The sequence below is a fragment of the Paroedura picta genome, chromosome 1 (genome assembly GCF_049243985.1).
Source record: "Paroedura picta isolate Pp20150507F chromosome 1, Ppicta_v3.0, whole genome shotgun sequence".
In the NCBI taxonomy this organism is placed as follows: domain Eukaryota; kingdom Metazoa; phylum Chordata; class Lepidosauria; order Squamata; family Gekkonidae; genus Paroedura; species Paroedura picta.
Genome location: NC_135369.1, coordinates 29,212,350 through 29,226,921, shown reverse-complemented (window position 1 = coordinate 29,226,921; position 14,572 = coordinate 29,212,350). Strand labels below are relative to the sequence as shown.

At 41.2% G+C, this 14,572-nt stretch overlaps 1 protein-coding gene across 4 annotated transcripts in view; it reads right to left on the bottom strand.

Annotated features, from left to right (window-relative positions):
- The window catches only part of FZD3 (frizzled class receptor 3), a 37,710-nt gene that overhangs the window by 19,305 nt on the left and 3,833 nt on the right, over positions 1-14,572 (bottom strand). For 3 of the 4 annotated variants that reach the window (XM_077331416.1, XM_077331406.1, XM_077331435.1), the window contains exon 2: positions 12,344-12,818. In XM_077331416.1, the coding sequence (XP_077187531.1) occupies positions 12,344-12,532 (189 nt within the window). In that variant the 5' untranslated portion in view covers positions 12,533-12,818. Of the gene's footprint in view, positions 1-6,240; positions 6,405-12,343; positions 12,819-14,572 lie in introns of those variants that run through there. The other variant, XM_077331426.1, reaches the window with a different exon arrangement.

The following is a 14,572-nucleotide window of genomic DNA, read 5'->3' as shown; positions in this document are numbered from 1 at the left end:
TTCCCATGCTGAGAGAGGAGGTGGGAAGATCTTCCCAGCCCTAGCTGACACATAAATGGGTGCCTTGGTGTGGAGGCCAGCTATCAGATGCTGCTTTGGGCTTCAACCATAGGCCTGGTGGAACAGGTCTGTTTTACAAGCCCTGCAGAAAAGGTCCTGCACTGTTATGATCTCATTTGGAAAAGCATTCTACCTGGCCCTAATTGAGGTTGATTTAATCTCCTTGGGGCCAGAGATGCTGGGCAAATCTTTGCTCACTAGATGTACGGGGAGAGGCCATCTCACAAGTACAATGGGCCCAGACTAAGGCCCAGACTAAGGCTTAGATCATGGCAAGAATCCTGAATCTAATTTGGTCTCCAATCTGTGCAGCTAGGAGAGCACAGATTGCCCCCATAAGAACGTGTGAAGCTGCATTCTGGATCAGCTAGAGTTTCTGAAGCACCTTCAAGGGCAGTCCTGTGCAAAGTGGTAAAGCTCACTGGATGGCCTTATGACCACCTCACAGGCTTCTTGTGAGCTTACAGTGAAATAATGTATGCCGCTCTGAATTCCTTGGAGGAAGAGGGTGATGCAAATGTAATGAGATAACACACATCTCCACACAACAATAAACTGGCTAGTCATAACAAGAAGTGAGTGTAAAGCTGTCAGCAATCACTAGAATTGCCACTACTCCCAAGGAATTTGCAAAGAAGCCAGTGATATAATATATGTAGATTTTAAACTGGCTATTATATACTTCCCTCCTCCAACACTGAACACAAAAATCCATTTCAGCACTCTTCTTTGATGATGGAGCGTGTTCTTGGTAATCACCTAACAACAAGTCCATCTTTCACATTATCTCTACCAAATGTATTTTTAAGTCTAGAAAAGGGGAAACAGTTGTTTCCAGAACATAAGCTGTTTAAATTGAATTATGAAAGGTCTGCACTAGGCTTCCACTAAGCATAATGGGTGCAAATAGCTGATTTGATTCCAAGCAAAATACAAAAACAAAAGCCACATATTCATTTGGCTGATCCCTCTCATGTTCCCCAAGCCTCTTTTCAACTTTTCCAATGGAAAAAATTGGGTAATTCGTGGGACCACCATTTTTTTTCCTTTTAGAACAAGTGAAATAAAGGTTTTACACAAAATGTGCTAGTATGAAATTTTTATGTAAAACAACTGACAGCATTAGACAATGTTATTTGCCATACATACTGTACACATATATATCCCTTTCAATTATTTCTTTGTCTAAACACAACTTTTGGCAACAATTAATATATTAAGAATTCAGCGTTAAGCTTAACACCCAGTTATACTGGTAGTCCTGTATTGAGCCTTTTTTTTTAAACTATAGAATTTGTTGGCTATCTTCAATTTTATTTTTCAAACCTCTCAGATGCCAAAATTATGATACATGTGCACCATGTGCAACTTTTTCTCAAATGCTGGGTATATTTGCAATTTTTCTTGCAGAAAATGTATTTATATTTTTAAAAATCTATAACTATGCCTAACATTACACTTTTCTATGCTGTTCTAAATGACATATTTCATGCTGTTCAATCAGTAGAAGAAGTTGGAAATTGAAAGGATATTGTATATATTTAAATTTCCCCCCATATCTCCTCTATGGATAAAACCTCACATTTCTCCTGTTGAAAATGTCTAATATTTTACAACTCTAGACAGGAGAATCATTACCCATCTGGAATCATTTTACTTTCTAGAGGCAATTGGTTCAAGGTTTAATGTCAGTGTATGTAATCCTAGTAAAGAATTGAAAGGAAAACTACTGAGCAGCCTTGGTCTACAAACTTCTCATTTAATTCATGTGAAAAAGCAGGCTCTAGCCTATAGACTTTTAAGCTTTAGTTACATCTAAGGTGAAACGAGACTGCTTTTAAACTCAAGATCATCTATTTCATTTGTATATTTGTGAGGTATGACAGGTAACTACATTTTTATTGTCTTGAAAATTCCACCACATGAAGCTTAACTACAAGGGGCAGCAGTCAGGCAGAAAAAAAGTATGTGTGTAATGCTCATCTATGAGATAAGTAAAGTGAATTGTGAGGTACTAAAGGGAATCATTCAGAGCAGAAAAGCTTCCTCTTATTTTTAATTTAGAGCCTTCATTACAGCTAGTGACAAGGAGAAATCCAGTCTCGCTTTGCTCTTTTATTAAAATATATATATATATATATATATATATATATATATATATATATGGCATGATCATTTTAGATAGGGGTGCCAACAGCATGGAGAAAACCATTTAACAGAACCTTAATAAAAAGCTTTACCTTCTCCTTTTTACCCTTTAAGAGAGGCTAAATGTGACATGACTTTTACCTCCAGGCTGCTGTCAAACCTAATTTCAGAGCAAGATCCTGGGGGGGGGGGGAGAATTCGGGACAGATTGCTAAACCTAGCACTCTGAGTCATTAGCTCTAACTCTTTTCCACTCAGCAAACAAAAAAACGTGCATGTCATATAGACACAGAATAAGAAACCCCCCATGTACCTCTTTGCTTTGCTTAAAGATACATGATAAAACTAAAGTTCTCTTTCAGACAGTTCTTGAATAGCACTACTGCAGCTCATGCCTAAACAAGCAAAACCTCTGGATGGACAGCAGGGAATGAGGCATACAGATTAAGTAGGATTCTTTCCCTCCCCCCTCCTTCCATTCTTTCCTCCTACACTGGGTTTATGGATTTTGAACAAGAGATGAAAACCTCTTTGAAGAAAAAAAGATATGAGCAGCAGAAGTTCAGACATTTTAATCTAAACATGAAAGCTATATAGACAGACCATCACAAAAGCCATTAAAGTAATATCCTGGTTGTGTATGAGAGGAATAAACAAGCAAAAATTTCATAATAATTTGGTAGATTTTATGTAACACAAGATGTTTTTGATTGTTCACTGTTCCACCATGAATAGCTGCTTCACAGAAATCAAGCAGCAGTTAACATAAACAAGTTCACAAATGAAAAAGTCGCTTTACACTGACAAATTATAGGTTCCTGAAACACACAAAAGCCATGCTCAAAAGAGCCCTCCCTTTGCATTCACATTCAAATTAATAAGGCTTTGAGTTCAGTTCACATACTCCCACCCCCTTCAGAGTTCCATTTCTATTACCATGGGAACCCTGCACCCACAGGCCTTCAAGCATAGCAATAGACCAAGTTTAGCAAAGGGCCTGAAAAGGGGAGAGAGTCAAAGGGTACAATTTGGCTCATGAGAATCAGAATGCCAACCATGTCAAACCACAAAAGGCTGTGTATCCATAGGAACAGTTCTGTGCCAAACAGAGAAAGGGCCTTACAAATATCATGGACTGGGAAATGATACAGGAAAACAGAGGCAAAAGTGTCATGGAACACACACTGTGCAAATATGTACATTCTAACAGCTTCACTTTAGGAAAAATTATGGTTCCAGGGTATATGTAATATATCTAAAATGTTTGCCTCTTCATAGTGCTCGTATGGGTTTAATAGATGGCAGTTTGTGTTTTTATTGAATTAATTCTATTGAATTATTTTGCAATTTTAAATTATTAAAAAATTGTTCAAGTGTTTTAATAATTGTGGCTGTGGGGACCATGGTGGGAAGGCAGCATAAGGGAGAGGCAGGCGCAGCCGCATGCACTTTTGCGCGAAGCTGCCACGTGTGCACGTTTGCATCCGCTGACGGGGCACATACGCGGCAGCTCCGTGCATGCGCGTTTGCGCAACGCTGCTGCGTGTGCACAGTGCCCGGGCCTGCAGCTCTCCCCCACCCCGGAAGCGGTCCTCAACCTGGAAAAGGTTGGGGACCACTGATATAGGTCCTCTAGAACTGTGTAAGGTCCTAGAGGGCCCTGATCTCACTGGCCTGAATTTGTGGCTAGGGCCCAAAATGCTTGGTGGAATATTCTTAGCCACAAATTGAGGCCAGTTTCACTTATTTGGAGCCAGGGACTCTGTGGATTTTGGTTGCTTGAACTTAATGATTTTGGAGGGGAGGTGTTCAAAGAGGCCATGAGAAGAGTCATAACAAACTGAAATTAACACAGGTCAGAAGAGAAAAGCAGGATCATTCATGTAATTAACAAGGAAGAGTTTATTACATTTCAATATAATCTATGCTATGAAACTGGAAGTACACCAGGTGGAAGCTGCCATCCTATGTATTTTTTTAAAAAAAAAAGGTATAGAAGCCTTCCTGAGGACTAGACCTCTCTAGTCCTAGAGATCTCTCTATACGTTCAAGTTTCTGAAGCTCTTTTGTCCTTTCTGTCCCTGAAGTAACTCCTTTCTTGTTTTTGCATCCTTTAAGGGACCTCCATTTAGGTCTCTTTTTAATAAAAGGCTATCCCTGAAAGAACAAAAGGTTAAACAGCTGAATGGAATGACTACAAAGTCTTATGCATTAATAAGCCCTCTACTTGTAAAAGAGCAATGTTTAATGAAGACCTGTACTGTCAACTTTGATTCCTGCTTCTCAGGGAAGGCTAGCTTTTGTTTTCTCATGAGATACTGGTTTCCAGACAGCAGTCCTGAGAGGAGAGAATCATGCAAAATGACCTCCCAAGCAGCAACTGAACAATATAGCTTATATTTAATATAGGAAGAGTTTCTATACTAAGACATAACAAGAATAGGGATCACTTCTAAGTTTAAGTGTGCAAAAAAGAGAAAGGTGTAAACACTGTTTATCTTTCCGGGTTTACGTTTAGTGCAAGAGGGGGAAAGGTCTTGAGATTATTTTGACAGAAAGAAGGAATACTTCAAATAATTATGTGCAAAGATCACTGAAGATACTATGCTTTTAAAAGATTGAATGTTTTAAATCTTGTATGAATATATTCCAGATTCCTTATCAGAACCCTCAATAGTTTTACATATTTTCAACAACTGAAAGTGATAAGCTTGTCTTATTTAGGTTCAATATTTGTTGGTTAGGAAAGTTTCATCTATGTGAGTTGATTTACAACAGCTTATTCTCACCAGAATCACTCAGGAAATAGGTTCAAGTAAATTAATGACAGAAGCCTTTAGCAGATTATCTTAACAAACCCAGCTGTATACTCACACCTAGAAATTCATGAACATTTGTATTTAAACATTTCATTTCAAAGCTGATACCTATCTACATAATACTAAACTATGCTGGACAGCTCCTGGTTACTTTAGCTTACATTGGTCGAGCTGAGCTGTCCAAATTTTATAGCATACTAAAAGTTACACAAAGTGGTTCAAGACAAAAGGTTCTTTTGTCATCTGCAATAAATGCAGAAACAATTTGAGACAAAGAGAGAAAAAAAAGTCTTCAAAACAACATCAACTGAAGCCCTATTCACATAAGACGCATCTGCATCAATCCACTTGAGTGGAATTTTTAGCAAAAGAGCTAACAGATACACAAGTAATCCCCACCTACGTAACAAGGTCGAATTATGTCAAATGCCAGTGGGAATAAAGCTTGCTGCCAGAAGTCTAGCATATAGTTTCAGCCCACCCTGAGAATGTGCAGTCACATTACACTATGATGGCTGGAATTCTAAAACCCTCGCTGTATTCCGCATGACAAGATACTATCATGCTGTGCAAAGTTCTACAGCTATGGTAGCTGCAAGATGCCCTTATCTGGCTTTTGAGTAATATGCACTTCTAAAAGTACAGTGAGAATTTTTATAGCCAAACAACGGCAAAGAGCAAAATAAATAAGTTCTTACATCATTTATGTTCTACCCTTTTCCTTAATGGGGACCCCAAGCAACTTTTATCATTCACCTCATCCATTCTATCATCACAATATCCCTATGAAGTAAGTTAGACTCTGCGACTGCCCCAAGGTCACCCAACAAGTCTCCATGGCTAGGTGGAAACTGAATTGGACGTGGACCACTACACCACACTGGTCTCACCACTGTCATGTAAAATGTCTCCCAAATAATTTCTTTATTACATATTTCAATATTAGGAACAAAACTGGTTCTCTAAATCCAGTAGATCATGTTTTAATAAAATATAAGTCGACATTAGATAAATGTATGAAAGAGTTACATAGGCTGAAAACAGGACATTTTTGAACTTGCAGAATTCAGAAGGTAAGAATTTCCTAACTAACCCCTGTAATCCCTTAAGTAAACCAAAAGCTCTCTTTGTACATACTGATTTTAAAAGTTTGTGTTGATAGGACATACTATTAGTGGTGAAAAGTGCTGATACCCCCCCTCAAAAACCTTACATGTTGATGTTTTGATAATGGCTTTCCATTGAAGAATGGGAGCACAGATGCTAATGCTGCCACTTGCCACATTAATATAGCTGCAGACAACTTCTGCTTCGCTCCATCTTGCAGGAATTCCAGTATATCCTTTGAGGTGACATATAATTAATCTTCTTGTACCTACGCCATCTCAGAAACACCTTCTACGAGTAATTATAAATCCTATTTGTGGTTTGCTTCCTGCAGGAGAAAATGGTGTTTGTTACTTCCTCACTATAGTCCAATTTTCTCAGGTGCTGCCACTCAACTTCTATGTGGTTAACCTGAGCCAGTTTGGGTCTGAATGCCAGACTGAGCCTTGGCAGAATAAGTCTGGAGTTACTGGCAGACGAAGCGGTCTTGGTGTGGATAGCTGCACTACTGTCGAAACCCAGGATGCTTAGGCCAATAAGGCACTATTATTATAAGCTCTGCCTGTTGTTGCTGCTCAACAACCTGTCAGTACTGGAATAGAAAAAAATGTATACAGCAGAGTTTTGGCTCACTGAGTTGTTAGTGTGTCTGTGCTCTCTGCTGCCAGATGATAGAACCTGGAAAGGAACATCGGTGTCTGTTGAAGTGGGGCGTGAATAGGTTGAATTCTAGCTTCCCTAGGTGGACTGTTAACCATTCAAAGATTTCTTTCTTTAACTGCCACTCCGCCTCTGATATAGTTCTGTGGCTTAATCAGTCTGCCATGATGTGTCCATTCCTTGTATGTGTTCTGCCCTGATCTATTTGAGACCTCTCATGGCTTCTTTGTGAAGGGATGACAATTTTGAGTCCTTCTGCCAAATTCTTTGCTCCACTGCACCTGTCCCAATGACTCTGATAGAGATTCTCACCTGAGAGATCTACAACAGACATTTTCGGATTTAGTTCCTATCTGATATAGTCAGGAGCAATGACAGAGCCAGAATGGTACTCAGGGATAACCCACTACAAGATTACATAAAATACAGAAAGCCACTGGTGGTCACATACAACTGAAGCTAGTTCAACACATTAATTACCAACAATCTATGTGGATAATATTTTCTTTTCTCACAGGCATTGGAGGTATTTTCTTGCCCAAAGACATATTCTAACTTACAATAATGCACTACCTAATATGGAAACTCAACATCAAGAAAACTAAGATCATGGCATCCGGCCCTCTCAATTCCTGGCAAATAGATGGGGGGAAAAATGGAAGTAGTGACAGATTTTATTTTCCTGGGCTCCAAGATCACTGCAGATGGGGACTGCAGCAAATAATTTAAAAGATGCTTGCTGGGGAGGAAAGCTATGGCAAATCTAGACAGCATCCTAAAAACAGAAACATCACCCTGCCAACAAAAGTGCATCTTGTCAAGGCTATCGTCTTCCCAGTTGCAATGTATGGCTGTGAAAGTTGGACCAAAAGGAAGGCTGAGCATCAAAGAATTGAGGCTTTTGAACTCTGGTGCTGGAGAAGACTCTTGTGAGTCCCTTGGACTGCAAGACGACTGCAGGGTCAGTCCTAGAGGCAATCAGCCCTGACTGCTCTTTAGAAGGCCAGATCCTGAAGATGAAACTCAAATACTTTGGCCACCTCATGAGAAGGAAGGACTCCCTGGAGAAGAGCCTAATGCTGGGAGCGATTGAGGGCAAAAGAAGAAGGGAACAATAGAGAATGAGGTGGCTGGATGGAGTCACTGAAGCAGTCGGTGCAAGCTTAAATGGACTCCGGGGAAGGAGGCCTGGAGAAGAAGGCCTGGAGGATCATTGTCCATGGGGTCGTGGATTGGACACGACTTTGCAACTAACAACAACAATATGGACTCTGGGTCCAGGGCCTGTAATAAACTGAAATGCCAACTTTGTCACTGTAAGAATCCAACCCAGCTGGGGCTGGCTCAGTTTACCCCTGTAGAGTTCCTTGGGATGGGGAGAGCAGAAAGACCATAATGCCAATTTCTTTATAAAACTATTAGATATATAGGAACAAGATAGCAAGACTCCCAAGTTAGACTGAAGATATAGACTATAATACAATCGTGACTCATAAGTAATAGAAAGTGAATCTAAGAGGGTTGGCCCCTAAAACTGGACAACCCATAGCCTATAAGTTTGTCTAAAAGAAATCTTACTAACAAGGCTTTGTTGCCTAGTAGAGATCCAATCTGGCAGTGCCAATTTCGGGACAGATAGAGTGCCCTGATGTTTGGGTTGCGGACAAGTTATACTCTGGATAGTTCTGGTCCACCAACCACAAGATTGATTGAAAATACCAATCAATTAGACGGGCCAAATTGATACAATCTACTGTAGCTGTGACAGGACCCAGGTGAAAGGAGTTGACACCTTCATGAAACTCAAATACTTTGGCCACCTCATGAGAAGGAAGGACTACTTGGATAAGAGCCTAATGCTGGGAGCAATTGAGGGCAAAATAAGGAGGGGACGACAGAGAATGAGGTGGCTAGATGGAGTCACTGAAGCAGTAGGTGCAAACTTAAATGGACTCAGAGGAATGGTGGAGGAGAGGAAGGCCTGGAGGACCTTTGTCCATGGGGTCACGATGGGTTGGACACGACTTCGCACCTAACAGCAACAATATCCAAGCTGCAGAGCAGAGCGTTTTTTACAACCTTCACCTCTGGTGATAAGAGGAAGAACCCTTTGATATTCCCAGGCTGGAGAGGAATGTTATTTCAAATGTAAAAGTCTTCTGTCCTCAGGGTCACCATAAGAACACCTCAATCACCATTCCTAAACACCACCTTCCATACAATCTCAAGTTCATATCAGACAAAAAGTCCAGAAAAAATTGGCATAAATCTGACATTAAAAATTACAGCACTTAGAAACTTATGGGAGAACATTTTAACATTCCATTGCTGACTTAAGAGTGATAAAGAAACTTCAAAGGGACCCATTATGCACGGGGGTTTTAGCGCACATTCGGGGTGGAATGGCGGCGACTAAAATCACGGATAACGCACGGAGCCGGCTGCAACCGGCTGCAGCTTCGGTGCATGCCGCCGAAAAAGTCGCGTCAGTGAAACGCGGAAGAAAGCGCAGCTTCCGGGTAACCGGGGCGCAACCAGAAGCGGCGCCTGGATCGCCGCGTGCATAATCGGTTACTCTGGGTTTTGCCGCCGTCGCGCCCCACCCCGTGCATAACCGGTGTGCGTCGCGTCTTCCCCCTCCGCGTTTTCCATGTGACCCGAAATCGCCGTTTCGGCGGCCGTGCATAATGGGCCAGGGAAATTACAATGCAAGATTGCTGAACCTGACTGGAGATGTGAAGGCTTGGGAAAAGAAACCTAGAAAAATTCAGAAAAAAATGGTTGTGGCGGGGACTAGTTTTCCACTAGGTCTTCTTTAAAAATTCCAACAGAAAAATTAGAAATTGTAGACTCCTTAAAGAAACTCCTATGAAATATTTTCTCTTTTAGAGTGAATGAAATCCCTATAAAGACAGCTCTTAAACCTAAGATGTGTTTCTGTACCAAGGATGCCTAATCTTCATAAGGGGAGCATGCACTGTTTGTCGCTTCCAACAGTTGCGTGCCTTCTGTAGTCCTTTTGACTTGATGAGGTTGACCTTTTAACCTCTCCCTCAAACCACTGCAAAACATGTGCCTACAGACTGAATAAAACTAGCTCATTGCTCTACCCTGCAGGAGGAGGGAGATAAAAAGGTCAGAAAGAAGTGCAACAGAAACTGCACCAAAGCCAAAGAGGAACACTGAAAGTTTTCTTGAGAATTTAGCTAAAATTAAAGCTGATATGCAAAAATGGCACAGGGCGCATCAGCTTGAAGTTCTCTCTCAAGCAGTGGTTATCCTTGCAATTTGCTTGTTCATAGCCAAGGCATTTATAAATTTTAAATTCCATAAGTATATCAAATATAGCAATTTTCTATGCTGTTATAAATGATCATTTTTATGGTGTTAAAGCACTAAGCTTTCTGTGAGCTCAGAGACTTTCTCCCATAAAAACCTCTCTGACATTTAAGATCTACCAAGGAAGCTCTCCTTAAAGTACGATCCTATATAGAAGCTTGACTGGTCCTCATGAGACAAAAGGACTTTTTCATTTGTTACCTCAGATTTCTGCAGTTTTTTTCCAGTGGTGGGTACTTAAGACTCTTGTCAGTTAAGACCCTTCCTTTTTGTGACTTTAAAAGATGACACACTAGAATGTTTTACTGCTCTGCTTACTGGTTTTGTTGGTTTGTTCTTATTTTATATTTATTTAGGGCACTGTGATTTAGTTTAATTTTTCATATACCATCTTTGAAATATTGGGGGGGCAACAGGTGTATCACATAAAATAAGATACCTAACTGATCTGAGACAAACCTCTTCTAAGGTGTTTGCCAAACCATGAAAAATACTTTCATGTATTTAAGAACTCAGGGTTGATTTAAATATGAATGTTACATGGAACGCCATTTAGTAGAAGATCAGCTAGGAAGCCTACACGATGCATCAATGTGTAACCTTTGTTTTTTGTTCAGAAAAGTACTTTTGTCTATTTACTTCATTTATACCTTGCCTGTCTTCCCCAGTGGGGACCTCAAAGCAACTTACATCATTCTACTCTTCACAACCATAAGAGATAGCTGAAAGGGGATTCAAATTGGGGTCTTATCTTTTTCTGACACTCTAATCATTATATCACACTGGCTACAAGAAACTTCCACTGCATTTGTAAAGTGCCACTAAAACCACAAAGATACCCTATCGTATCTGTACACCGCCCGTGGCGCCGCGGGCGCCACGGACTAAATAAAACAGTAAGGGGTTCTGGGGCGGGATGTGTCCGGGATGAGGAAGGGTCCGGATTGGACCCTTCCTCATGACAGACAACCGGAGGGACCAAACGGCAGGCGCTTCGCGCCTGCCGATTGGTCCCTCCGATTCCCAGCCCCAGCAACTGCGAGCCGCGCTCAGCGCGGCTCGCAGTTGCTCCCGGCCTGACGTGGTGAGAGGCGCGAAGCGTCTCTCACCGCGTCAGGCCGGCCCCAAGGAAGCCCCCGCCGCAAACACAACACAAGACTCCAGCCGCCGAGAAGCTGCAGAAAAAAAAGAAACACCCCCGGAGGAGCCTTTCGCCGCTAGCGCGACGAGAGGCAGCAGAAAAAAAAACCCCTGTAGGAGCTCCAAGCCGGCACGCCCACGAGAGGCAGCAGAAAAAAAAAACCCTGCAGGAGCCTTTCACAGATCCAAGCAGCAGAAAACAAAACCCTGAAGGAGCCTTTCGCAGATCAAAGCAGCAGAAAACAAAACCCTGAAGGAGCCTTTCCCAGCTCCAAGCAGCAGGAAAAAAAACCCCTGTAGGAGCTCCAAGCCGCCACGCCCACGAGAGCTAGCAGAAAAAAAAAACCCTGCAGGAGCCTTTCACAGATCCAAGCAGCAGAAAAAAAAACCCTGTAGGAGCCTTTCGCAGATCCAAGCAGCAGAAAACAAAACCCTGAAGGAGCCTTTCCCAGCTCCAAGCAGCAGGAAAAAAAACCCCTGTAGGAGCTCCAAGCCGGCACGCCCACGAGAGGCAGCAGAAAAAAAAAAACCCTGCAGGAGCCTTTCACAGATCCAAGCAGCAGAAAACAAAACCCTGAAGGAGCCTTTCGCAGATCAAAGAAGCAGAAAACAAAACCCTGAAGGAGCCTTTCGCAGATCAAAGAAGCAGAAAACAAAACCCTGAAGGAGCCTTTCCCAGCTCCAAGCAGCAGGAAAAAAAAACCCTGTAGGAGCTCCAAGCCGGCACGCCCACGAGAGCTAGCAGAAAAAAAAAACCCTGCAGGAACCTTTCACAGCTCCAAGCAGCAGAAAAAAAAACCCTGTAGGAGCCTTTCCCAGCTCCAAGCAGCAGAAAAAAAAAACCCTGTAGGAGCCTTTCACAGCTCCACGCAGCAGGAAAAAAAAGCACCTCCTGGTGTCCCCTGGGTCCTAGCGCCCATTGCATTCCTGGTTGCAATGGGCTTTCTTGCTAGTTTACAATAATATATAACAAAATATATATTAGACCAAGTAGCCTAAGAAATTATCTAATAATAAAAGCAATTCATTCAGTAATTAAAGCCATATATGAAGTTGAGATTAATCCTTACCTCCATTGCTAGAGCTGCTGTTTGCTGATCATAATGGTTCAGGAGATTAGGCATGAATGTGGTATTGTAAGGAAGGTCCTGGCACATCCTCAGGATGATGGGTTCACATGAGAACAGGCTGTGGCCATCTGTACATCTTACCAGAATAGCCAGAGGCCAAAGAAAATGGAACATCCAGTCTGCAGCCATCCTCTCACAATGATTTTGTGAATCTCCAGTTTATTTAGCAGGTATTGTTTGGCATTTCAGCTGTTCTCTTTAAGGTTCTTCAGAGACCAAATAACATTTTATGTTCATATCACTAAGCAATGTCCAGTAGGGTCTTATTCCTGAGGCACTAATAAGGTACTTCATCATGGCCTTTGCTTCATACTGAGATAAAAATTGCATCAAGCCATCTAACCAGCCACTTAACCACATTCCCAAACAATGGATCCCATGCCAACAGGTTCTCTTCTTTCATTCCAAAAGGAACCTAAAAATAAAGCACAATAATATTACTCTTGAATACACTTAACAGTTAAATAGGACTCAGAGCTGGATCTAATGGACGCCTCCCTACAAACCCATAGTCTTAAACTCTCTTCCTACATATTCTGCTAACCAAACCTTACTTATTCCCACTTTGCCAACCTCAGTTGCTGCATAGAATATAAGAAAAATATAATAGTAGTCAATAGAACAGGAATCAATAGTGCTGGGATTCTTTCCCTAGTGCTGTTTGGGTAAATTTTAGTGTTGTTAGCTTTTATTGCCAAAAGTATAATTTAATAAACTATCAACAGAGTGGTCCCAAGCTATTTCAATACTTCTAGGTTGTTCTCTGCATTATGTTCCACAAATCAGTCCCTTCTAGAATTAGGAGTATGTATCTATCACAACCAAATGATATGCACCACAACTGTACAATGCACTATAACAACTAGAAAGGCTACAAAAATATGGTAAAGAATATTCTCAAAGTTCAAGAAGAGCATAACACAATGGTTTGTTTGTCAAACAGAAATGGTGGTGGTGGAAACTGCCATCAAGTCACAGCCAACTTATGGTGACCCCTGTAGGGTTTTCAAGGCAAGGGACATTCAGAGGTGGTTTACCATTGCCTGCCTCTGCAAAGCACCTTTAGACTTCCTTGGTGGACTCCTATCCAAGTACTAATCAGGGCTGACCCTACTGAGCTTTCCAGATCTGATAAGCTTGGGCTAGCTAGGGTGTCAGAGCCAGCAGTTATGTAGGGACTGTGGTTCAGTGGTAGAGCATTTGATTGGCATGCGGAAGATCCCAGGTTTAATCCCTGGTAAATCCAGTTAAACTACTTGGCAGTAGGTGATGTGTAAAACCTCTGTCTGAGACCCTGGAGAGCTATTACCAGTCTGAGTAGCCAATTCTGACTTTGATGGACTGAGGGTCTGATTCGGTATAAAGATGCTTCATGTGTTCACTTTAAAAATTAACTGGGAACCCCAGTCATTAAACAGCTGACTACTTGATTCAGGCACTACTTTCAAAACAGCTTCAAGTTACTTTGACTGTAGACTGTAATTAAACCTAAAATCAGTTTTAAAAGGTTACATTCACTAATTGATTTCTACTGGTCAGTACATTCTTGAGTTTCCTCTAAAATTTTAACAAGTCTGGTGTTCACTTTCTTCGCTGGCATTTTTCATCATGAAATTCAAGTAACTTTCTCTTTTGAAGAACACCATAATTATTACACCATGGAAATCAAATCTGATCCAAGAAGGTATACCTGCATAGTCCGTATGCCAGGGTGCCCAACAGTCTGGGTTCTAGTGATTAAATGGGGGCAGGGGGAAAATGTCACTGTGATTAAAACTTTTGGTGATTAACACTTCACATTTAATCAATTAAAACTTGCAGCCTTCATTAATCAATTTATGTTGTATATACATTTACACTTATTTAGTGTCCAGATGCACAAGCAAGCCAGCAGTAATTTTGTCACATTTTCCTCTGTATTATTGCAAGCTTTGGTTCATTAAAAACCCTGATCACTTTTTCATCCTAACGTTCAGATAAAAACAAGGTTCTGTAGTTAATTCACTTGGATTCAGCTGAACATTTCTGTGGGTGGAAATCCTTCCGCAACCAGAAATCCTTGGCTAGATTCCAGCCTTTAGTTTTCTCAGACCTTAAAATTCCATTCACTAAGCATGGTATAGACCAGAAGCTGAAATGTTGTATTTACTGGTCACATAAGACATACAA